Raw genomic sequence first — 25,394 nt, 5'->3', positions numbered from 1 at the left:
TGTAGTTTTTGAAGATAATATGACTTTCTTCAGTATGATTTCTTCAAAATTAGTCAAAATTTATATTGATCTGCAAAGGTACCTGTCACTAGTCTGATAACTTTGTCACTGAGGAACACATATCCTGTGTGACAAAGCAGTCCAGTAACACCGTATTTTCTCCTACTGATCGAGATTCCCCATTTCATCGCAACCATCTCCCTCTTGCCCATTTGGAGAAAATCCTGTATTTTGTTTGAAGAATTACATAGTCATCAAGATGCATCTCTGTATTCCAGCATGCAGTTTCCAGTGTCCCTAGAAAGTGGCATCCTCTAGATACGGGGTGTCTGTCTTTCAGCTTGAATCAATGTCAAATGCGGTTCTTTCTTTGTATTTGCTTTCCAGGTAGGTGGAAATACAACCTCATTGTTTTGATATGTAAAATCAGCCTTTTTTTTTTTTTTTAATGTGAGATGTATGCAAAGTATAACTTCCCATTGAGAGAGTGGAGACACGGAGGAATCCGTGAGACCCCAGACTTATCAAGTAGGGGAACCTTTGGTCTTCAAATGCTACCGCCTAGAGACCCTTCAAAATGGTATTAGACCAGCAGGGCACTTCTCTTTACCTTTGTTGCCGTACTGTTTGCTTTTCTATTGTGTTATTCAGAGTGTGGATTTTTATCAGAATATACAACTCTGGTTCACATGAAAATAAGAATGACATGTCAAGATATTTTCAAACTGAGTATGGGGGATGGAGGGGGAGAAATGGAGTGGCTATCTGTTGACTCTTTGAACACGATGACTTCCTCTCTGATGAATTAAATGATAAGATGTCAACCAAATTTCCCACCTGTTCAAGCAGAAATGAGGACTATTTAACTCATTAGAAAGGTTGTGTTTTTGTCCTGTAATGACTCTGGAACTGTTAATTTGTGAATTATAGATATATGGTAAATTTAAATACTTGACATGCCTTAAAGAATAATCCCCTTCACAGAATTGAAGTGACTTGTTGGAGTAAATAGCATGTGGTTTGGATGGGATGTATTAATTTTCATCCAGTTGATAGTGTTTCAGCAGGCATGCTCGGCAGGTTTGGGGGGTGCACATTACAATTAGCTCTGTTATTCAGAGCGACTTAGACTAGGCATTATGTAGGACATTGCTTTTTCTCTCTGCTTTGCCCACTTTACTCTTTTTCTTTTCTCATGACCCTTCAGAGGTAGGTACCCACAGTTAAGAGTAGGTATTATTACCATTTACAGACAACCCGGGTTTGTTTGTTTGTTTATTTATTTACTTATTTATTTTAATCTTTTTCTTTTTTTAAGATTTTATTTATTTATTCGACAGAGATAGAGACAGCCATCTAGAGAGGGAACACAAGCAGGGGGAGTGGGAGAGGAAGAAGCAGGCTCATAGCGGAGGAGCCTGATGTGGGGCTTGATCGCATAACGCTGGGATCACGCCCTGAGCCGAAGGCAGATGCTTTAACCGCTGTGCCACCCAGGCGCCCCAACCCGGATTTTTTTAATATAGGAGACTAAAAATCACTATTTTTATATGAGGGTGGAGTATTTGTGGGGTTGGCAGTGAATTTTCGGATGGAAAAGATGAACGGAAAAATGGCTCTGGAAGGGGAGGTACGTGTTGAGGTGTGATTTAAAGTAAGGGCAAGATGTGGAGCTCATTGAAGTGCTTGTACATTACTGGTACTTCATAAAGTACAGTTAAAAAAAAACCATCAGAACATTGTAAACACGAGCAGGTAGTAACATTTTAAACTGGTAATGTTCTTGAAATAGTTACTTTAGTTATCAGCTTTATTAACATTGGAGAAAAGTGTGGCAAATAGAAACAAAAGGAAATTTGAGATTTTCCTGTGGATTCTAGCTATGCCTGCTGGTCTGCGTCCTATTACCATGAATAATTGAAGAAGTAGCTGTGAGAAGGTGCCTTTATCTCCCTCTGGCAGCACTAGAGAAACTCGCTGTGAGCTCTCAGAGCCTACCCTACGCGGTGCTGACACATAGTGGGGACGCAGATAATGGCTTTCAGAGTCTGTTGAGCTCATCACTGTAGCCTGAGAAGCATTTCCCAGTGTGATGGAGTCATGCAGACACAGAGCTCATCTGGCAGAGCCTCCGTAATTCAGCGCCTCATGTTACACAGGGACGGCACAGGCCCATTTGTCGTTCTAAACTCACGTTCGTGTGTGTGAGACCCCGGGGAAGGGATGGGATGTAGATGACGCTTGTATTTGAACTTGAGGTAGATTTGAGAATGGACTTAGGATTGTACAATGGTTAATTCTTTTGTTTTCCACATTTAGCCGGTCATGTAGCCCTTTCTGCTTGGAGCCATCTGTCCTTCGGGAATAAGAATTCAAATCCTTTTTGTATCAGAAGGTCAAACATGGTTTTAAAAGTGAATTCTAACTGTATTTCCTGGAATTCTTTATTTTTCTCTAAGTTATCCCATATATTTTCTTAAGAGCTAATTTTAAATTCCAGGGTATTTGTTTTAATCCTCTTCAGCTGAACCCTCTAATAACGACAACAAATAGTATGTGAAGCGGGCACAACTTTTCACCGTGTTTATCATGTCCTGTTTTCTCCGTGAGTGAACTGTGGTTTGGTGTCTCTGCTGGAGCATAGAGTAGGCTGCATCAGAAGTAGGAAGTGATTTGTACCTTTGCTTTAGTGATACCTTTATCAAGGTGCTTTCTCTTTCTGTTGTACATTATTTAACAACATTTTCCCTTTTGGCGCTATAGTTCAGCTTTGTTTCTCCAGTGTGGCTGCTTAATTTAGTAAGAGAATGCTTAGGAAAGGTCATTCATTATATCAGGCTACAGGATTATCATTTACTGCATTGCCGTTGTAGCATCCAGGTGGCCAAAGGAGCCGATTTATTGTCTGGTTGAGGTTTCTGGTTCCTGTGAATGATGGGAACAAGTACAGCTTAATATGTTTGAAACTTTACATTTCATATGAATAATAAGGATTTTCATAGACTAACTTTAGAGTCTAATGAAGAGATATACACGTCTCTTTAAAATATTCTATTGAACACATAAAATTACTTTAGAGGGCTCTCAAACTTAATAGTAGTTGTCCAGAAAATAAATTTGCTGGTTCTTCCTGTATGTGTGCTCATACATGTGCGTGCACATGCGTGCGTGTGTGTGCATGCATGTCCAGAAGTAGTGCTTTGAGTCAGTTATTCATTGGTTATGCCCATTGTAGAATGGTGCCTGAAAGTTGGGACGTGGGTATAGTTGTTGGGGCTGTTTCCCACTATTACAGAGGCTGGTCGAACTGCCATTTCGTGAATAATCAAAATGGTGTTCCTGAAGGCTTATGAATTCACATACTTTTGTTAATTGTTTTGCTGTTAATAAAGCAGAAGAGGTCAGCAGGATCGTATTTGTATGAAATAAAAGGTATAATAAAACAGCTCTACTTATAGTTCTAGGGGCAAGAAGGTGATCCAGTATGTGTGGTCACTTAATCAAAGAACAGGCTTATAATTTGGGACATTCAAAAAGAAATAGGCCCTGGTAGAATCCTACACCAGCTCCCAGTGCTACCATAGGAAGCCTTGGAACCTAATTGCTTCCCTTCAGACAGTACTAGACCCTCTTGTTAGGCATCTCCACAGCAGGTTCCTAGATAAATAGCTGATCGTGACAAGAAAATGGGTATTGATGATAATCAAGGACAGACAGTTGATGGCTGTGAGTTAGAGCTTTCTGGCAACAAGACTGAGATAGAATGAAAGCTATCCCTATTCCAGAGTTGATCCTATGTGCCTTGGTGCCCACTTAGAAATTAATGGCCCAGTGAGACTAGAATGAGATGGAAAACACAGTATAGGAGGAAAGATTGGGAAGAAGGAAATCAGGAAATAATAGAGCATAGAAATGATAAAGCTTGTTTGTTTGTTCATTTGTTTTTACTACCTCAAAGATAATGTAATTTTGAAACACTGTTTCTGATTTGAAAGAAATATAGTTAGCATCAAAAGAGTAAAAACGGTAGACCAGACATTTGAATTCCATTCTAGGATTGAATTTCATGGTAATGCTATGACAGGTGTCAGAAGATCTAAGTTCATCTTGGTTTTCCCTTTACCCTGGTTGATTCTGTCTTGTCTTGGCCTTTCTACTGGAATATCCAGTTCTGTGCAGAGATAATGCATTTCAAAATGACTGCTGAAACGTGTGAGTAGAAGGGGTAACATTGGGACTTGAAAAAAGTAAGGTGGGGGCTGGATAGATTGTCACTTGAATTGACTAGAATATATCTCTAAATTAATTCCGGGTTTATGTTGCTGGCTCTTGAGGGTATCTGGCAAACATTTCTTTTCATTTTGAACAACTGAAAGTTTGGGATATTGGTGGTGTTCTGTATATATTGGTTAAAAAGCTGTTTATGGTTATGACCATTTATAGGTCATTGGGTTAGAACCAGCTCTTAATGGGCTTTGACTACACTCTTGAATATACTGTCTTCTAATTGCTGATCTCTATGCAGGTGGAAAAAACAGTTTAAAATTTAGGTTTAACAGATACATGTGAGAGTTTTAAAGGAAAGTTTAAATTCACAATCTTTGATAGTAGCTTGAAGATTAGGGATCGAGGGAAATTGTAGCCTCTTTGAGCAGAGCCTGTGCCAGCCTGTCATCCAGTCTAGAAGTCTTTGCTCCATTGTTTGTCCTCTGCCATGTTCCTACTTGCCTTAATTTTCTCTGCAGCATCTCTGAGGCGGCTTAGCCAAGTGTGACCCTCACGGCAGGCTTGGGTGCTCTTGTAAGAGTATAAAAGCAATCCCTAAACATCTGTAAGTGGTGTTTACGTTTTACATCCCTGATTTATCTGATCAAATGTTCCAGGAGAAAATTACATATTATGACTTGTTTAACAGTCTAAAACCAGAAGGAAAAAAATATTGAAAGAGGTACTTAAAATGTCATTTGAGCGGTATCTTCTGCACACACGGCAGTAGGTGGGATCAAGGGAGATGGTGTAGATAATCTTACCACCGAACTCTTGATTTGGCTGATGCGTATCCCGATTTTAACCTTACCTAAATGTAGTAGTTGGAGTGTTAATTTTATTTGGCTGCTATGTGTGTGAGACATCTTGTCTGAGAGATTTTAATTGTACCATTGAGTAAAACTAAAACTGTGAATTGTGATGCACTGATATTACAGCATAAGAACAAGGTTTAGTTTTATATGGTTTCTTGTTTAGAGTTATTAACTATATGGAGGAATAAATGTCTTTTAAGTATTTTAAAACATTACAAAACCCACAATGTAAAGTTGCCACGAGGCAGCCAAAAATAATACATATGGCATTCAGGAGAGCAGTTGCTAATTGGCTGCTGCCTGAGAAAATGGTACACTTGGCGTCTACTTAACACTGTGGGTTTGGCAGAGAGCCAAATTTGGGGTCAGGTTGTTGTGAATGAAGCTGCATGTGGTTAGGGAGGAGTTAAAATGATTCATGTCTTAGAAGCTGGAGCACATCGAGTAGTGTGCATGGGCCTGAGCGCGTTAGTCTCCATCTCCCCGGCCTCTTACCGCTCGCAACGTGCTCATCCTTACAACAACGTCCGGCGCTGCCTTTGTCGTTCCTGTTTTGTGTTCCTGTGGGAGTAAATCATTACTTTTGGAATATTCTAGTAGTTGGTTTTAAGCATGTGCCTGAAATTTTCTTTTGTTGCAGAAGGACTCTGGAGAGGAGGTAGAAGTTGAGGAATTCTATGTGAAATACAAAAACTTGTAAGTAAACTGTGATTTTTTGTGTGTGTTTTAATCGTGATCCCCAATTACCTAAATAAGGATTTAAAAAGTAATTGGAAAAATGAAAAAGTAAGTGGGAATTGGGAAATTTTGGTATGGTTTATTGAGCGTTTTGGAGGCCATTGCCTACTAATTTTTGTATCTGAAATTCCATGAATTTAGTTTTTCTGGAAAATGTGTAATTGGTATAAAAGTTGACTAGCTTTCATGTATAACCAAGAAATTCTTTTTGGAAGGGATAAAACCTCATACAATAATAGAAAAGTGAGTAAAGTAATATCTACCCGTCCTCTGCGAGTGCGTTTCACTCTGTGAGGCCTCTCTCCCTCCTCTGCCAGACACTTGAGATGAGATCACTATCAGGTGAAGGCTCTAGAAAACCGTGACATCATTCACATTTTGAAATGCAGTCAGCTGTGATTTTGTTTGTCTGTTTTGTTTAGTAGATTTGAATTGCATAACTTTTAGAAACCTGAATTGAAGGACACAGCGAGTCGTTGTTCCTTATTGTAGATGTAGGACTAGGTACATTTTGACAAGGCAGCGTGGTTGTGAGGATCAGTAGTCCTCCTGCTAAGGAAGTTTGCGGCCTCTTTCTAGTCTAAGCAGTAATCACAGAACAAGGACAAAAATCTTCATGGATGACGTAAAAATTAAAAATGTTCAAGACAAGGAACTCAAGTACCATGTTAATAGGTTCTAGAGTTTAAAGAGAGACTTTTGGGAGTTGCTATCAAAACAGCCTAAGAGAATTTACCCTACTCTTAGAAGGTGAAAGCATCGGGCCCGTGGTTTCTGTCATTCCCCCTTGTTGCCACTGGCAGTGGGTTAATAAACTAATAAAGTTCTAAAGTTCATTGAGCAAGACCCTTACCAAGTGAAAAGATGAAGAAGTCTCTTGTCAGTGTTATTGTGGGAGTTCAGTGAAATACAGAATACAGTGAAAAAAACGCTTGGTCTGGATTAGCTGGATGTTGTCATTGTTTTGTACTTAGGGCACGGTGAGTGTGCCCATGTGGCAGTTACACATAGGACGTAGTTTCTTATACAGTTGTTTGAGGGAAGTGTCAGGATTGGTAAGGAGGAGATAACTACGTAAGCCAGAGAGAGTTCTCTGGTAGATTTATCCAGTCAGACATGGAGCAAAGAAGTTTAAGTATTGATTCCCACAAAGCGGCACCACTAGGCAGACACCCGTCCAGATCAGCATGTGGAAGTGGGGCGTCAGGGGCTTGATTGAGTCGTGACAGGTCAGGGGAGGCCAGTCATCCTTCGTCGGTCATGTGAGATGAGGCAAACGGAGTTCTCCAAAAGAGCTTTTCTGTCTGATATTATTGAGTTCTAAGGGAAATTAAAATTTCCATAAAATTAATAGTTTCTGTTAACCTTCAATTTTGACATAACTTCAGATTTACAGAAAAAGCGCAAAATGATATAAAGAATTCCTGTTTTCCTTTTTGTAATTAAAAAAGTATCTTCTGGAAAGATATTTTTGAGACTATTAAATGTGATAATGGTTGCTAAGTAGTAATTTACTAATTCCATCACCCATTCTAAATGCATTAGTTGAGTTTCCATCGTAAGGGAGAATTTGACTTAAATTTGCTTCTTTGTAGCTGTGTAGACTTGCAGAGTCTTATTTTATTCAATGGGCCATAATTCTTTATCATATCATTATTTACTTTGCTCACATTATCCAAGATTTGGCCAGTGGAAGCCCCTTCAGGCTGGATCCTGTCTACTTTTGCCTTGTCCCCATCCTTCTTTGAGCACTTCCTTACTTTCTGGAACCAAAGGATATTCCAGACATACCTTGTCATTTCCCTCTTTAAGTCCTGGAATAGGTTCTCTCTCCAAAGAGCCTTCATTGTTTCTATTGGAGAATGGCATTTAGAAACCACGATTTGCATACTAGGTGTGCTCATTGCTGCAGGGGAGTCAGCGCTCCTGGGGCTTCTCTAGGTGGACCCCCTCCATATGTCTCTGCATGTGCATGCACGTGTGCGTGATACATGTTACATGTACACACATATGTTACACATACACACATACCTCTGTGTACCTACCTATCTACTTAACAGTGATGAAAATCAGTGCCTTTGTAGCAGCAGTTTGGGTTTTATTTCAACAGCACCACAGGGTTCATTCAGTCCTTTCCCCTTCCAATAGTAATGACTCCCTTTTTCAACCATGAGAAACGTGGCTCTTATTATCCCTAATATATTTGCTTATTTGTCAGTCCTAGAATATACAGGAAGTGTTTTCCAATTTACTAGACCATATTTTTGTGAAAGAGAAACCTACCAACCATAAAGTTCATTCAGCACGTAGAATTTTTTGTATTTACCCAAAGGGTTTTTAGAAGCTAAATACTTGGTTCAGAATTTCCTTAGGTTAGTTCTTCTCCCCCTGCCCCCTTTCAGGGTAGTTCTGTTATTTATTTGATACTCACTTTGGTCTTTAGTTTCCGTCTGTATTGTATTCCATTTTAGCACCCCACCATTCTATTCTTTCTTTCTTTCTTCCTTCCCATTCCCTCCCCTCCTTTCTTTTTTCTTTTCTTTTCTTTTCTTTTCTTTTCTTTTCTTTTCTTTTCTTTTCTTTCTTTCTTTCTCTCTCTCTCTTTCTTTCTTTCTTTTTCTTTTCTCTCTCTTTCTTTTTTTAAGATTTTATATGTTTATTTGAAAGTGAGAGAGAGAGAGCGCAAGGAGGGGGAGGGCCAGAGGGAACGGGACAAGCAGACTCCCTGCTGAGCAGAGAGCCAGGCACGGGGCTCCGTTCTAGGACCCTGAGATCATGACCTGAGCTGAAGTCAGACACTTAACTGACCGAGCCATCCAGGCACCTCAGCTACCCACCATTCTTGTTAATCTTACTTATTTTCTTTTTTTTTCAAATTCATGAAATATTCACATGGTTCAAAAGTCAGAACTTTACATAAGGGTACTCAAAGACACGTCATTTTTCCCTTCCCTTCCACCCCATTCCTACTTACCTTCTCATTAATCCCAGATTTATCCTTTCTGTAATTTTTGGCATGAACATGCAGATAACATACATAAGTATATTTTTGGTGAGCTTGTGTAAATGTATATACATAAAAATATTTTATATATATATAAATATTATTTTCCCCTTCTTTCTTACATATAAAAATAGCAACTGTCGGTACACATTTGTACTTTGCTTTTTAATAATACTATATTTTGGAAGTTATTCAATATCAATCCATAAGGTCATCTTCTTTCTTTGTTACTGCTGTGTAGTACTCCACTGCATGACTGTACCGTCACTCATCCAACCAGTCTCCTATGTATGTGGGCATGTAAATGGCTTCTGATATTTTATAGCTACAGACAGTGTGACACTATATATTCTCAAGCCTGTATATTTTCAAATTGTTGGAGGCACAATTTGAGGGTGAATTCCTAGGAGAGGGATTGCTGTATTCAACAGCAAACATATTTGTAGTTCTGTTAGGTATCGCCACATCCCCTTCCATAAGGGGATGGTTCTTTGCATTCCTACCAACAATGTAAGAGACCACCTCTTTCCCTACAATCTTTCCAAAGTAGTGTGGTGGTTTTACTTTTTGTGAGAAATTGTATTTTGCTTTAGTTTTTTTTTTTTTAATTTGTGAATTAGAACATCTTTTCATAAATTTAATGACCATTTTTATATTTTGTCAGTTGTGTGTTCATGTCTTCTGCCCATTTTTCTGTTGTGCTTCCTTCAATTTTTAAGAGTGAGACAATTTTACATGTGGGATATTAGTCCTTTTTCTGTGTTTTATGTTGCAAGTATGTTTTCCCAGTTTCAATTGTCCTTTGGCTTTATATTTTTATTGCACTGTAAATTAAATTTTTATGTAGTTAGATTTCTTAATCTTTTCTCTTATTGGATATGGCTTTTAAGCCATAGTTAGAAAGCTTTTCTGTACCCCCAGGTTAAAGAGGAATTTGCCATGTTTTCCTCTAGTACCTGCATGGTCTCATTTTCTGTGTACAGGTGCTTAATCCACTTGGTGTTTATTCTTGGGTATGGTATAAAGTACAATAATATTTGGTTGTTCCAATTTTATACTTTTGCAAATATTGTTGTTCTAGTACCACTATTAAAAAGTCCATCTTTGTCCCAGTGATTTGAGATGTAACCCTTATCATGTACTAAATTTACATATTTATTTGGAAATATATTTGTACCTTTTTTTTTTTTTTTTTAAGAGAGAGCAGGGGAGGGGCAGAGGGAGAGAGAGAATTTCAAGCAGGCTCCGCACTGGGCTTGATCTCATGACCCTGGGATCCTGACCTACGCTGAAATTAAGAGTTGGTGCTCCACTCAGGCGCCCCTGTACCATATTTTAATCCTTTGGTCTGCCTGTCTGTTCATGAGCCAATAGCACACTATTTTGCTTTTATAAAGGCTTTATAGTGTATTTTAATTTCTGGTATCTCTAGTTTCCCCTAAAAACTTTCCCTTTTTAATCTTTTCTTGGATGTTCTTGCATGTTTATTTTTATATATAAGTCAGTATTAACTTGCCTAGCACTGTTAAAATGCTTGTTTATATTTTATTTATATTTATATTGTGTTACATTTATGAATTTATGATTTATGACATTGAGTCATGCTATCTAAAAATAAGGATGTCTTTCAGGTTGGCTTAACTCTATTTTTGTGTCTTTTAGAAGAGTTTTAAATATTTCCTTATATAAATTTCACACATTTTTTTTTGTTAAATTTATTGCTAAACATTTAATCTTTGTTGATAACATTAAAGAGGTTTTCTCTATTGTTGTATCTTCTAACTGGTTACTGTTTGTGTAAATGGAAGCTATTGACTTCTGTACGTTAATTTTATACCCTGCTACACTACTAAATTATTTCATTTTATTATTTGAATTAGTTTTCTAATTGATTCTCTAGGATTTTCCAGTTATGCAATCATATCATTCACAAATACAGTTTTATTTTTTACTTTATTATTTATTATTTATTTATTATTATTTATTATTTCTTACTTTATTATTGCTCCCCTTGTTGTTTTCTCTTGTCTAATAACATTGGCTAATGCCTCAAATACAATATTGAATAATACTGGAGGCAGTGGGCATCCTTGCCTTCTTTCTGATCTTAGTGGAAGAGTCTGTGGCTTTTCTCCAATTAGTAAAGCAGAGTCACTATCCAAAAATTTCAGCCCAGTTTACAACAAGAACAGTGAGACTGATGCTGGTGTCTGCCTCACAGCCACGCCAGTGGTGCTTTAAAGGCATGTGGACCTCGGCAGAGACAGAGTGTTGACTTGCACCCATGCCTTTTTCTGTCCAATAAGTAGACTAGACTAGGTTATTTTTATAATTTTGTTTTGCGATAATATGCAGTAACAGTATTGCATATTACTTACTGGAAATTGGGAAGGTACTTGAAAGTAGAAAAGAAAATACTTGCAAAATCTTACCACCCAGAAAATATCATTATTAACATATTGATGCATTTTCATCTAGTCTCTTTTCTCTGTGTGCGTCTGTGTACAGGGTTTATGTCAATTCCTGTCCTATCAAGGCATATGTATTTAAAGTCCTTATGTCCCTCAGTCAGTTGTAAAAGGACTAAATCAGTCCTACCTTTTACATATTAGACTTTACATAAATATAAATGATATGATACTTAATATCATAAGCCTTTCCCCTGTCATTAATCATTTTTGACAGATTTTAGAATGGCTGCATAATTTCCAGGAGTAGTAGTACCTTGATTTTGAAATAGGTACGTATTCAGGCACCTCATTTCTTTTTAATGTCATCACCAGAAAGAGAAATAAGAGACAGTCCAGGCTATCTGGGGCAGGGAGAAAATGATGGTACAAAAGAGTATTGAAATAGCAAACCAAAGAATGTCAAAGCTACTGTAAAATATTAACCATATACCTGTGAGTCTCAGGGAAGTAAAAGGGAGGGTGAGAGTGTTCACGTTGAGGTTAAAGAGAACACCTGTGCTTGGAGCAGGCATGGTGAGTCTGAAGAGGAGGGGACTTGCCCAGTGCGAGGACCAGATAGACAGTGGGGAGTGACAAATTCACAGGGATCCAAGAGACGTCATTTCAGAGCGCCTGGAGGAATGAGGCTGGAAGGGCAGAAACTGACCAGGGACTGGTTGGGGCATGGGTGTTCAGAGAGCAGGTGAGGGTTCTTTTCTCTCGGATTGCTCTAGAAGGACTAAGTCATGTTTACCTTTGCTGTTTTTAAATCTGAATTCTCTTAACTTGATGAAAACCTTTTATTTCTCGATTAATGATAAAAGGCTCAAAATGTAAATTCATAATTAAGGCCACCCTGTAGTGCTAATTGTTTTGTATTGAAGTGTAATCCATTCACTTATGAAAACAGCTTGTTAGTAGGTTCTTTTCTTTTTTTAATGGGAGGTAAATAAGAGAGCTGGAGGCTCAGGACGGAAGACAAATTTCAGGCACAATTGATTTTTTTTCTTATTCTCAAACATGAATAATTGTATCGAGTGTTGGTCAGCAGCCTCTATCAGTAGGTAAACTGCTTATTTCGTTAATTATTTAGTTGATTTGGAGGGAATATTAAAAGATTATTTTCTACATGTTTCAAATATATTATTTTATTCTTTTAGCTCTTATCTTCATTGTCAATGGGCATCTGTAGAAGATCTGGAAAAAGATAAGAGAATTCAGCAAAAGATCAAACGGTTTAAGGCAAAGCAGGGCCAGAACAAATTCCTTTCAGAGGTATGAAATACCCAGTTCATTTTCTTAAGTAGTAACCTTGTTAAAGTGTTCTGAGTTTTGAATTTTAGTTTAGCAAATTACAAAGAAAAACTAGTTTCCCTCATTTGGTGCTGTTACTTGCATATCGGTAACTGGTTATTGCTAACAAAATTTGTAAACAGGAAATTTCTCATTCTTCCTGTTGCTTAGTCTAGAAGATACTGGTCCTTATGATATTATGTGGAAATACGATGGTATCATTAAAATCTTGTAATGAAAGTACAATTAGCAGATGGTGAAAAAAGTTTGTGAATAAAAGTTCTATTAAGATTTAGTGTGGTAAAGCCTCTACAGTAAGTATTAAGTACAATTTCTAGAATCTAAGGTACTTGTATTAAGGAAAGTATGTGGCAGATTTCTTTTGTTCAAGTTAATGTCCGATTACAGAATTTCCTAAACTCATTTTTACAAATGATGTGCTGTGGTATAGTGGTTGGTATAATGTCTTTGCCTGTGCCCCTTTATCCTAAGTTATTGGTGATAAAGGTAACCATACCTAGGGCAGGGAAGGAAATCTGCATTTTTCTAAAAGAAATGCCAAGTTCCCCTCCAACGTACCTGATTGCATTAAAAATGCTTTTGCAGACTGCTTAGTGGGGTCTCTGGACTTTTGCTCACCAATTTGGTTTCACTTACAGCCTCAAGAAGATAAAAGAGAAACCTTCACACTGAAAGATTAAACTTGCTGATTTATTAGTTTTCCTCTCCATAAAGGAGTTAACAGAATGTAAACTGCAAAGAAGTGTGAAATTTGATGCAAAATAATAGCTGTTTAACAACCTACTTCACACCCCTACCCGTTTTTGGACATGGGGTAGTGGGGATGGAAGAGTCTTCAGTACTTTATGTCATAAAATCCTTATAATCTCAGGTGACAAAACTGTGTTCTCCTAGAATCTCATTTCCATGCTCCCAACGGGCAGACTGTAAAGTTTGTATTAGATGGGTGATTGGGGGGTGGTGGTTTTATTGGACATATGTCTGCATCACCACCTTTCCTGATCTGAGTATTTAGCTTCTTTGCAGTGCAGTAATTAACACTGAGGGGAATGGAGTTACTCACATGTGACTCACCTCACCTCTCAGAGAATATTTAAGTGATTTTTTTTTTGAAAGGGCAGTTTCTAAGAAATACCATAAAATCCTATTTTTTGTGCCCTTCTTAATGAAACTGAAGTTAAATGTTAGTGACATTAGGCAAGTTGAAATCATTAGCTTTCTTTTAGAAAGAGACACCATATGTTCTGTTGACCTTTTCTCTGTGGATCAGTGTAGGGAGAAGGAAGGAGTGCAGTGGTAGCTCCCCCTTCCCATCCTTAAGTTCTGGTTCTGTTTATGAAATTTATTTAGACTCTGTTTGCTGGTGTCAGGTGCAATTTAGGGATTTGTACCTGGCCGTAGCTATGTAGCCTTATCTATTTGGGTCTACGTATGTGAATAACATATATCACAATTGAAATACATTATCTTGAGTGGTAACTTGGCAACTAGAAATCTTAAATTTTGTTCCAAGTGGAAGTAGCATAAGCTCCAGCCTGAAAAGATGATCTGAAGGCAAGCACAAAAGGATAGCAACTTCCTTTTTCTCTTTCTCTTTTACACACACAGACACGCACACAGATACACAGTCACGCACACACGCACACACGCACACACGCCCTGTTCCGTAGACGGTCCTGCTTCTCTGAGGTTTTAAATTATGACTGCTTTTGCATTCTTTGTTTCACCTTAGGCGCCCTTATATGTCCACTGCAACTAAAATCTTTGTTTAAGTTGGAAATTGCATCACATGCATGATGGCACAGATTACTCACCAGAAGGATGGAAGTGTTTAGGAGTAAGGTTAAGGATTTTAATTCTTCAATGAAAGCTGCCGCTTAAGAACAAGGTGTCTTAAAAGGAGCTCCTATCATCAAAATCTAGCTTATGGAAAGTTTTCAGTGTTCCAACTGTATATGAATAATGCATACATATTGTGTACCTAAACCTAGAAGCTTTGACAAAGCCAGTGCTTTTTAACATTTTAAATGAACTAAACATTTCAATGAGTTTTTCCCTTACTAATCAACGCTGTGTTAGGGCCCGAGGCATTTAAAACTCATTTTTGTATTTCTGATTTTTTTTTCATAATTCAGAGTTCAAAGGACCCAAACCAGACGTTTTAAATGGACACAGTAGCCCAGAGGATGTCTGCTATCCTTGAGCTGACTGTGACCAAACAGCTTATCTTTTCAACCTGCAATTTAGAGAATATGAACGGTGTCTAAGTGACTTCTAATATGTCTTGCAAAAGCCTTTTAATGCAGTTACATTACTGATAAATTCATCTCTAGGAGCACATAAGAATGTGTCTTCTGTTTTCTGACTTGCCTGACTCTGACTTCTTTAAAGTGTGGCATAATCTGTAATTTCTCTTTGAGCCATGTTCTATTACTCTATTCTTTTATAGGAGATAACTTTGCAAGCAAGCTACTATTATTTTACTTTTATAAAGATTGTTAATAGATTGGCTAAATAGGGGCGCCTGGGTAGCGCAGTCGTTAAGGCGTCTGCCTTCGGCTCAGGGCGTGATCCTGGCGATCCCGGATCGAGTCCCACATCAGGCTCCTCCGCTGGGAGCCTGCTTCTTCCTCTCCCACTCCCCCTGCTGTGTTCCCTCTCTCGCTGGCTGTCTCTCTGTCACATAAATAAATAAAATCTTTAAAAAAAAAAAAATAGATTGGCTAAATAACCCAATTATTTAAGCCTCATTTCTTTATCCTTAATATTTTTAGCCAGATGCTCTATATTCAGTACAAATAAATCATTAGAGCACTTAGATTAACGGTAATACTGTATTCAAATGAGATACTAATATTGATTGGTGAAGACGACCAGACACCCTAAACTATTCTTACTAAAATAGGAAATTCACTGGTTTCAGTGTTTTTAGCTTTGGAATAGCATTCGGTAAATGCTGCTGTAAGGCCTCAGACAACTCCAGTAGTTATGAGACTCCAGTAGCACTTACTGTGCGTGGCTCTGAGTCTTTATTGCAAGCTGTAGTTTCAAGAATGCTAAATGCATTGCATGCCATAAGCCTTTTGGATTGCTCATTAGTGAATTGTAATTTCACACTTCATTTAAAATATTCTTAAACATTCTCTCACAGTAAAAAGGTTTCACACAGTAATTAAAAGACCCAGTTAACAAAGTCTGAGAAGTCTGATTTCCTCATGGGGAATGATTTTGCTAAATTGTAGCATTTCAATTAATATAATAGAATTTGCCAAATATAAATTTTATTTTGCTGTGACCCAAAATATTATTGCCTGGTGAAAAGTGAAATAACGTTTACTCTCGGAAATTAAATAAACATTTTAACTTTTTTTTCCTTTGGTACAGATTGAAGATGAGCTTTTTAATCCAGATTATGTGGAGGTTGACCGGATAATGGACTTTGCCCGTAGCACAGATGAACGGGGAGAGGTAACAGAAGATCATTTGTATTATGGGGCAGTGACTCAGACGGCTTATGTGTGTTTACAGAGAATGATTATGGAATCCTAGATCTGGTCCTGGTCAGAGCCTTGGATCGTGACACGATTGGTCTAAATTTAACTGAAACTTATTGACTGACTATTAGTTTTAGGACCTAAAAGTAGCGCTAAATGTGCTCTTTGTTTATTGTGAGAGCTTTTTAAAAGAAGTCAGTTTTCAATATGAAACAAATACATTGGCATTTTACACAATTTCTGAATATGATCAATAAAGAAGTATTCAATACAGTTTGGTATAAACCCAGTATGAAGCACAAATTTCCCGTATATAATTAAGAGTGCTCTTGTAGCAGAATGGAATTTAATGTTACTTAACATTGTACATCCTTAGTGAAGTTGATGAACCTCATTTAATATAGTGCACAGAGGACAATGTAAAATAATTCTCTTTATGAGATCTTGGCATTTCTCATGTTGCTTTGCAAAACACTGTGAGGTTGTAAAGGCCAATCGATTAGGGCAGTGAGAGTGAAGACAAGGCTAGTGCCTTCCTGAGCATATTGTCTCAGTAATGATATATGCACCCACCATGAATTCTTTCATTCCTGGCTGCTTTGTGTAAATTAAGTTTTATATAAAATGTTTAGACTTGCTTATCTAGTGAGAGTCTGCAGTGAACTCCCATTTTTTTCCAAACGCTGTATCATGAAGTCCATGATGTTTCAAGGACCACGTCTGTAATGTGATGTTCACTTTTCTAGCTTTACTTAGCTGTACTTGAAAAAAATTGTTTTATCACATATTTATGTAGTACAGTGAATGTTTTTAACATCACAACCAGGTCAGTGTACCTTAGTCTTGAAAGTGAAGGTTGACAACCCAAGTTTTTTCTAGAAGAAAGACAAAGGAAATCCTATTGATCTGCATTACTCAAAATATTTTGTTCTCCCATCTATGAAAGCTCACTTTATTTTTTATTTTTTTATTTTTTTAAAGTTTTAATTAAATAATCTCTACACCCAACATGGTGGGCTCCAAATTTACAACCCTGAGATGAAGAGTTGCATGCTCTTCCGACTGAGCCAGCCAGGCGCCCCTCAAACGCTTTATTTTAACGTGATTGGGTACAAACAGTACCTCTCTCTTTAAGAAAAAGGTAGAAATACTAATAAATTCAAGCTTGTTTCTCGTTCTTTAAGAAACTAGCCGATAATGTAAATATACTATGGTGATTTACCATATAAGTCTGAATCAGACACCTGATAAATGATTTGATCAGATAATAAGGCTTAAATTAAGCTGTGTTATTTACAGACTGTTTCTTTACATTTTTGGGCTTTTGAACACAGCAGTGAATTAGATAAAAATTAGCTTGTTCTGCTGATACCCAGTAACATTATTTCCAGTTTATGCTTGATACTGTTAACTAGGAATGACCGTGTAACAGTTGCAGTTTTAAATAAGCTTCTACCAACTCATTCTTACTGTTGCTGGGGTAGTGTCTATCAATAAGTAATGTGTATGTGTGTGTTTTGATCAAATGAATCCAATTCTAATTTATTTAAACCTGGCCCAGCCTGTGACTCACTACCTGGTGAAATGGTGCTCCCTGCCTTATGAAGACAGCACGTGGGAGCTACGGCAGGACATAGATCAAGCGAAGATCGAAGAGTTTGAGAAACTCATGTCCAGGGAGCCAGAAACAGAGCGTGTGGTAAGACTTGGCTAATGGTGAAGGATTTAATTTGAAAATAGCATGGTGGTGTGGTCTTGGAGAAACCACTAATGGGATTTACTATATTTGAAACAGGAGCGACCTCCTGCTGATGATTGGAAGAAATCGGAGAGTTCCAGGGAGTACAAAAACAATAACAAACTCAGGGAATACCAGTTGGAGGGAGTAAACTGGCTACTTTTCAATTGGTACAACATGTATGTAAAGCATGTTTTTCTTCACTTTTAAGAAGCCTATGGCTGTTTTGCTTTGTAGTCATTGAAAATATTAATCAAATAATGTCACGCTTTAATCTCTAATAAGAACTATGAAAAACAGCCAGGATTGGAAATATGCTTAATATTTATCCAACAGACATTAATACAGAGATATTGGTAGAAGTATGTAGAAGTAATTTTTATGCCTTAGAGGATTTTGTTTGAAAATGTATTTTGTTGAAGAGAGAACATTTGAGATCCGCATTTGTGATTATAATAATATATGTTCTAAAAGAAAGCAGTGTGTAATACCTGTACTTATTAAACTTTTCATGTTTTATTTCCTTCTTAAAGGCGAAACTGCATTTTAGCAGATGAAATGGGTTTGGGAAAAACTATCCAGTCCATTACATTTCTCTATGAGATATATTTGAAAGGAATCCATGGCCCTTTTTTAGTAATTGCCCCATTGTCCACAATCCCCAACTGGGAAAGGGAATTCCGTACCTGGACAGAGTTGAACGTGGTTGTGTATCATGGGAGTCAAGCTAGTCGTCGGACCATTCAGTTGTATGAAATGTACTTCAAAGATCCCCAGGTAAAACGTCACAAATGGTATTCTTTATGCCTATTATGTATGTTTTAAGGTACTGGATGTTAAAATGGTCTCAGACATTTTGGGGGAAGGTCTGGATTTTATAAAATTGAGAAATTTGCTTTAGATTCCTTACCCATTTGTGTTATATTTTCGAATCTTATAAATAACAGCTATTTTGTATAGCTTTGGTTGTTCTGATTATCTGATAAGAATAAATGAAATATTTTTTACCTTGGGTGACTATGGAAAATCATTTAATATTTTGATACACTAATTGGTTTTATTTTGCAAGCCTAAAAAAAAGCTAAACAAAAAATGGTGTTATTAAATGTAAGTGGAAAGAGTATTTTGTTAAACTATTACTAGAAGTAAAAATTAATTAGGCATGCAATGTTGAGCAAAATACACCCAAAGGGAAGAACTTCTGCTCTGACTCTTAGTAGCACTTAGTATAAATTTTTACTTATTCTTGTTACCTGTATACAGTTATTCTATGATACTGACAGTGAAGCATTATAAATGACAAGGAAGAGTAGTATCTGCTAACATAATTTTAAGTTGTAGGTGATAAGTAGACGTCCTATTACTGGAAATAGGACAGAGTTGCGTTTTATAGGTTTGCTTTAAGTATAAGATCTACAATTAAATACTTCAAGTAGAAAAATATTGAAATCTATTTTGGTATTTATCTCTAGATTTGAGAGATGGTTATAAGTTCTACCTTAAGTGAATGTGTTTTTTTTTTCATTTTAGCACTTCAAGACTAAAAAATAAGTTACAGAAGTAAAAAAAAAAAAAACCGAATGGTTTTAAACAGTAAAAAAGTTCTTAAAAGCTACCTTAGTACATAATCCCCTTGGCTTTTCACCTTTTTGGGGTCACTAGGATGTACCTAGAATGACCGCACTCAGTGGCACTTTACTTCGTCTGATCTGTAGGGAAATTGGATAGGAGATTTTACTAAGGATTTTCAAATTTCTTTAAAAAGGAAAAGGTTTTAAAATCTTCCCTGGAAAACAAAATACAAGTGTTGCCGAAAATAAAGATGTCCCCAAAAGATAAAAACATCTGTTTTATGCTATTTATTAATCAAAGTCAGTGTAATCTCTAATGCTAAATAATAATTTAGAACTGTTCTCATAGGGTCGAGTGATAAAGGGGTCCTATAAGTTTCATGCCATCATCACTACATTTGAGATGATTTTGACGGATTGTCCTGAGCTGCGGAATATTCCATGGCGCTGTGTAGTCATTGATGAAGCCCACAGGCTGAAGAATAGGAACTGCAAGCTGCTGGAGGGGCTCAAGATGATGGACTTGGTCAGTGATCATATTGATGATTCCATTGAACCCGAACAGAATCGGTCCTGACTCAGTGTTCCCGCTGCTCTGCATGTGACTGATGCCCACGTAGGGTGTTTGCAAAGCCTGTCAGATACGGTGCTATAACCTCCTGAGCTTTTAGTGCCTCAAATGTTGCTGCTGTTCTTGATTCTCATATTGTTGGCTGGTGTCTGGGCATGATTTTATGACAGTAGGGTATAGTCAGGATATTTTCACTGAAATGAGTTTCAGATATTTGCTTTTCCCTTTTGTTAATTGATGCTGCCATTTCATAAACTGGTGGGCCAGGCTTTGGCCCAGTGATGATAATGAAGTTGTATTCCAGGGCTCAACGGTTTTGGCACACTGGATCCAGTAGGACTTGTAGATGCAAGTTCTTTGTATGGGTTAATACCTGGAATTGGTCAAGTTCACACAGACACTTAGAAGTGTGGAGCAGGACAAGACCTTGAATTTGATGTGGAGTTTTACACCACACTGTCTGCTTCCTAAGAGGTGGTCAGGTTTTTCTGATTAGGTTTTTCTAGATTGTTTTCACTAGGAGTGTTATGGGATAATGTAGAGGTGGTAGGATTTGATTGATTTTCTGTTCCATGCTTCTGTGTGTTTGGTTTCCTAGCAGAAATTATTACATGACTTCAGTCATCCTCAGACCTCTTTGTTCTCTGTAGTTTGCAAGGTGGGTTTTGATCACTTGTTTTCATTTTTAATGTACATTTTAAAAGCGATGTTACTGTCATTCAGTATGTCTTGGATGTTTTGCTGAGTTTTTAAAAAGTGCAAAAGATTTTTAAAATCTCTTTGATTTTGACTTCTGTAGATTAATTTGATCTCTTGTTAATTGAGAGTTTGAGATGGGAAGACATTCTATACGTTCATGGCTATAAATTTTTTTTACTGAAGACTGGTACTACCAAAAAGAACACTTAAAAGCTTTCTGTTGCAGCTGGTTCTTTGAAGCAACTTCTTTTATTCATTAGCCAGCGATTCTTTTAATTAAAAACAAACAAAATCTAGTTTTGTTTAAAGGGAAAAGGTCTGACTGAGTTATCCTATTAAGGATGGGATTTCCCATCCTAAGACCTTTCTCAAATCAGTTTATATTATTTGGTGACCAATCCACAAAAGAAAGGAGAACGTGTAGAAACAGTGACTAGTTGTGAAGCCATAGCTGAGTGTGCAGAAGAGAGGAACCCCACAACTGTATCTGGTCTCTGCAGGTAGCACTTGAGCAGGCAATGTGAGTGTTCATGAGATACTGAGTGGGAACCCATCTTCACAATGGTCCACAGAAAAGACAGACTACCATTTTTCTGAAGGCTTAGTCACCTGAGCTTATCTGAGTTGTTTCCTGTTATTAGTTTATGTACTCCCAGGCAGTCAATTCTTACTGCAAAACAGTCCTCCATTGGTGCGTTCGGATGAGTTAAATGCTGTCCACATCCTGCGGTCTAATTGTCATCGGAAGACGTGAAACGATTTTCTGTTGTTTATAGTAACACTTCATTAATAGATTAGAATCTCTTATCCAGATAATTTTTCTGTTACATACTGCAGTGTTCCCTAACCTTTTTTCACATAATGGCACATCTGGAAAGGGGTAGTATTCTGTGTGTACCACGACAGTATGTCATAGTGGGGCAGGCTGAGAATGCTGCCCACTGCCATAGGTGACCAGCCCTGGGATCCTGACTCCCAGCCCTGCTGGCTGCCTCAAGGACTTGCATGCCTGTAACTCATTCTCGGCTCATCCACTGGGAATCTCTGAGAAGCAGATGAACAAAGGAATTGTTTTTCTGATGTTCAAGAATCTTAATCTTAGAAGAGATGTTTTCAAGATGAAACACAGTACCATTGTTTAGAATTAGAATGCAGTTGTATTTGTCTAATTCTGAACAACTCATTGGTTGGCCTTTAAATCCTTACTGACACTAAACACCATGAGAACTTACACACTAGCCAGTTTTTATGCTGCTTTCCTGGAATAGGTCACAGTGAAAGTAACGATCAGTACATTAATCCAGCTGCAGAGCAGGTCAGAGGGAACGCTGCACTAGGCTCAGTTAGGACGAAGGTGCACTTGCTGACGATCGTGTTCCAAGTGCATTTGCAGAAAGAGAAGACCAGTGAGCGTCTCCAGCTCTCCCCTCACGAAGGAAATGCTTGTGAAGATGATTCATAGAGGGACATTCATGGTCTTCACCATCCTCCGCAGGAGCTCTGGAAAGCAAAGCCATCTCCTTGTCCCTCGGTGACAAGGAGGGGATTCTCTGGGGGTGGTAGTAGCTCTTCATTGATTCTGTCATCTCGTCTTTCATTGTCAGGAGGCCTCACGCAAATTAAAGAGTCTGCTGAAATGAAAGTAAATGGTCATCGCTCCAGCAGAGCTAAAAAGAACGGGAATGTTTTCAAGCCAAAAGCAGATTTGCTGACATAGTTGAGCTTGGAGGTGATAAGCCTGCTAGCCTTTTAGTCTCTCACAGGACATTCTGTGACACTCTGTGTATTAATCACATGTTATTTCACAGTTACTTTCAAATGGAAACCTGGTTTGATTCCACTGCTCATATGTAACCTTACAAAAATGTCATGTGTGTAACCGTTTGGGATAACTGGCTTTAAACAGCCCTTGAGGGAAAGCAGCATAAAAAAGGAGTCCCTCTCAGGGCACCTGGGTGGCTCAGTTGGTTGTGTCTGACTCTTGATCTCTGCTCAGGTCTTAATCTCAGAATTGTGAGTTTAAGTCCCGTGTTCAACTTAAAAAAAAAAAGAGTCCCTTTCCTTTTTTCAAATATATTTATTTTGAAATGAGTAAGTTGAAAGGCTTTTTCTGAATTATTTGTTTAGAGGTTAAGGATTTAGCTCAATCATAAGGGATAGAAGAAAACTGGGAGACAATCTTTAGTATCAATATAGCTCTTTCCTGAGTCTGTGACAGTTTAAAAAATTCCTGTATAAAGGTAATTCAGAACCGAAATATGTCAGGGACTGTGGCCCATGTTACCCACCAGTATGGTTAAATATTAGATTTTTTTTTTTTTTTTGAGAGACATGTAGGGGAGAGGGTGACTCTCAAGCAGACTCCACACCCAGTGTAGAGCCCAGCGCAGGCCTCGATCTCACAACTCTGAGATCATGACCTGAGCCAAAACCAAGAGTCAGGCTGAGGGGCGCCTGGGTAGCGCAGTCGTTAAGCGTCTGCCTTCGGCTCAGGGCGTGATCCCGGCATTCCGGGATCGAGCCCCCACATCAGGCTCCTCCGCTGGGAGCCTGCTTCTTCCTCTCCCACTCCCCCTGCTTGTGTTCCCTCTCTCGCTGGCTGTCTCTCTGTCACATAAATAAATAAAATCTTTAAAAAAGAAAAAAAAAAAAGAGTCAGGCTGAGCCACCCAGGCTCCCCTATATTAGAAAATCTTGAACTGATTTGCAAACTCCTTACTCTATGAATTTAATGAGTCTGAAGATGATGGTAATCTGTGTATCTTCCTGAGAGACATCTTTATTCAAAAGGGAGAAAAGAAGAAAAGCAAATTGAACTGCTTTACCTTACTTTCAAAGAGCTTCATTGACATATAAGACATGGTGAATGTTACAAAAATTAGCATGTCCTTAACCCTAGTTATACCATTTATCTGGTGTTTACTGAGCATATACTCTCTGCTTGGCAACCAACTCTTTTCAGATTTCACATTAAGTCAGAATAATCGCTTTTGAACCTACTAGAAGGTAGGGTCACTTTCTGAAGTAGTTTTATTCGCTGTACTGTTTCAGATGGCCAAACAAAATGTTAAATCATAAGGCCCTTAAGATTAATAAACTCACCATCATTGAAACTGAGAAGTAGCCCCTCTCTCTATGTTGGATCTGTAAAATACAAAGACAAGGGTACAGATGCATAAGGAAGGCTGGAGCAAGAGCTCGTAAACAGGAAGAATTAGTTTAAAGAAACAACCTAACTTGGTTCAAAGAAACAAAGTTAGAAATAGCATCTGCTTTAAAAAAAAAAAAAAAAAAGTGATTGTGGTATTTAAAACCAAGCTGACCTCTTCGCTAGTTTGAAATTTTTGCAGAACAAAATAGTTTTTCATATGCTGTTGCATGTAGAAGAACTTCTTTTGTCTCTAAAGTGAGTCATGCAGGAAGCAGATGGGGAGAAGAGAGTGCTGTTCCTGTAGAGAACAGAAAGAAGCATGTGAGCTTTCTCTGAGTCTAGGGATTTTAGGAAAAAAACTTCGGTGGAGAAAAAAGCATTGGGTCTCAGGAGACTTGCAAAGCCATGGCACAAAAATGTTGACCTAAGAACCCCAGGAAGAAATGAAATGGCATGACATGTTTACGGGGTCTGCCACGTTCTAGAGAGCCCGCACCACGTGTTGTCTGAAGCAGGGCCCATGTTTTTCTTGTGTCTCTGCCTTTGCCCCCTACCTTTACGTATGGTGGGTGCTGAGTTAGGATTAATGAGACATATGGAAATGGATACCTAGAGAGAAGCTTTGGTTTTATTTATTTATTTATTTATTTAAGATTTTATTTATTAGCGTGTGCATGGACGTGCACACATGCGACAAAGGGGGAGGGAGATGGGGAGACTCTCAAGCAGACTCTGCACTAAGCGCAGAGTCCGTCCGGGCCCCAGTCCCACGTTCCCTGAGAACACGACCCGAGCCGAAACCAAGAGTTGGAGACTCGACCCACTGAGCTACCCAGGCACCCCAGGAGAGAGGCTTTAATTTTAGGAAACTGTTTCTGTTACGACTTGCTCAGTTGCTCTCCTTGTGTCCTATAGGAACACAAAGTGCTGCTGACGGGGACCCCACTACAGAACACTGTGGAAGAGCTCTTCAGCTTGCTTCATTTCTTGGAACCAAGTCGCTTCCCTTCAGAAACCACCTTTATGCAAGAATTTGGTGATCTGAAAACAGAAGAACAGGTACTTATCACGTCTACTCCATACTTTAGTCATGTAATTGAAGATTAACCCATGAAATGGCGCAAAGCATTGCTATTTAGCTATTTAAAAATGTAAACTATATCTTTTTTCTCGCGTAGTACTCAAGTGAGCTTTTTATCTCCTTTCCTTGGGCATTCCGAGTCTTCATTATGGAAGTTTTCTTGTTTTTTTGGTCTGTTTGCCCTCATGAAGGCTGTTGAGATTTGTTGGGAGAGGTTACTTAACCTGTTTGTATAATTTTCAGAGACTGCTGTGCTGTTCAGGTCGATGATTTTGCTTTGTCTACCTTTTTTTTTTTTTTTTTTTTAAGATTTTATTTATTAGAGGAGAGGGAGAAGCAGGCTCCCTGCTGAGCAGGAAGCCTGATTCGGGGCTCGATCCCAGGACCCTGGGATCATGACCTGACCCGAAGGCAGACGCCAAGCCGGCTGAGCCACCCAGGCGTCCCTGCTGTGTATACTTCTAAGCACAGTGTCAGAAGCCATGGGAACTTGTAGTTATTT

At 38.2% G+C, this 25,394-nt stretch overlaps 1 protein-coding gene across 3 annotated transcripts in view; it reads left to right on the top strand.

The window, feature by feature from the left end:
- The window catches only part of CHD7 (chromodomain helicase DNA binding protein 7), a 185,988-nt gene that overhangs the window by 122,739 nt on the left and 37,855 nt on the right, over positions 1–25,394 (top strand). For all 3 annotated transcript variants that reach the window (XM_045789040.2, XM_045789041.2, XM_045789034.2), the window contains exons 7-14: positions 5,722–5,777; positions 12,434–12,548; positions 15,972–16,055; positions 17,643–17,780; positions 17,877–17,998; positions 18,353–18,596; positions 19,740–19,916; positions 24,727–24,870. In XM_045789040.2, coding sequence (XP_045644996.1) covers positions 5,722–5,777; positions 12,434–12,548; positions 15,972–16,055; positions 17,643–17,780; positions 17,877–17,998; positions 18,353–18,596; positions 19,740–19,916; positions 24,727–24,870 — 1,080 coding nt within the window. The remainder of the gene's footprint in view (positions 1–5,721; positions 5,778–12,433; positions 12,549–15,971; positions 16,056–17,642; positions 17,781–17,876; positions 17,999–18,352; positions 18,597–19,739; positions 19,917–24,726; positions 24,871–25,394) is intronic.

This window comes from Ursus americanus, chromosome 9 (genome assembly GCF_024610735.1).
Source record: "Ursus americanus isolate L20-20 chromosome 9, mUrsAme1.1.p, whole genome shotgun sequence".
Classification (NCBI taxonomy): Eukaryota; Metazoa; Chordata; class Mammalia; order Carnivora; family Ursidae; genus Ursus; species Ursus americanus.
The sequence above is the reverse complement of the archived record's forward strand: the minus strand, read 5'-3'. Positions and strand labels throughout refer to the sequence as shown.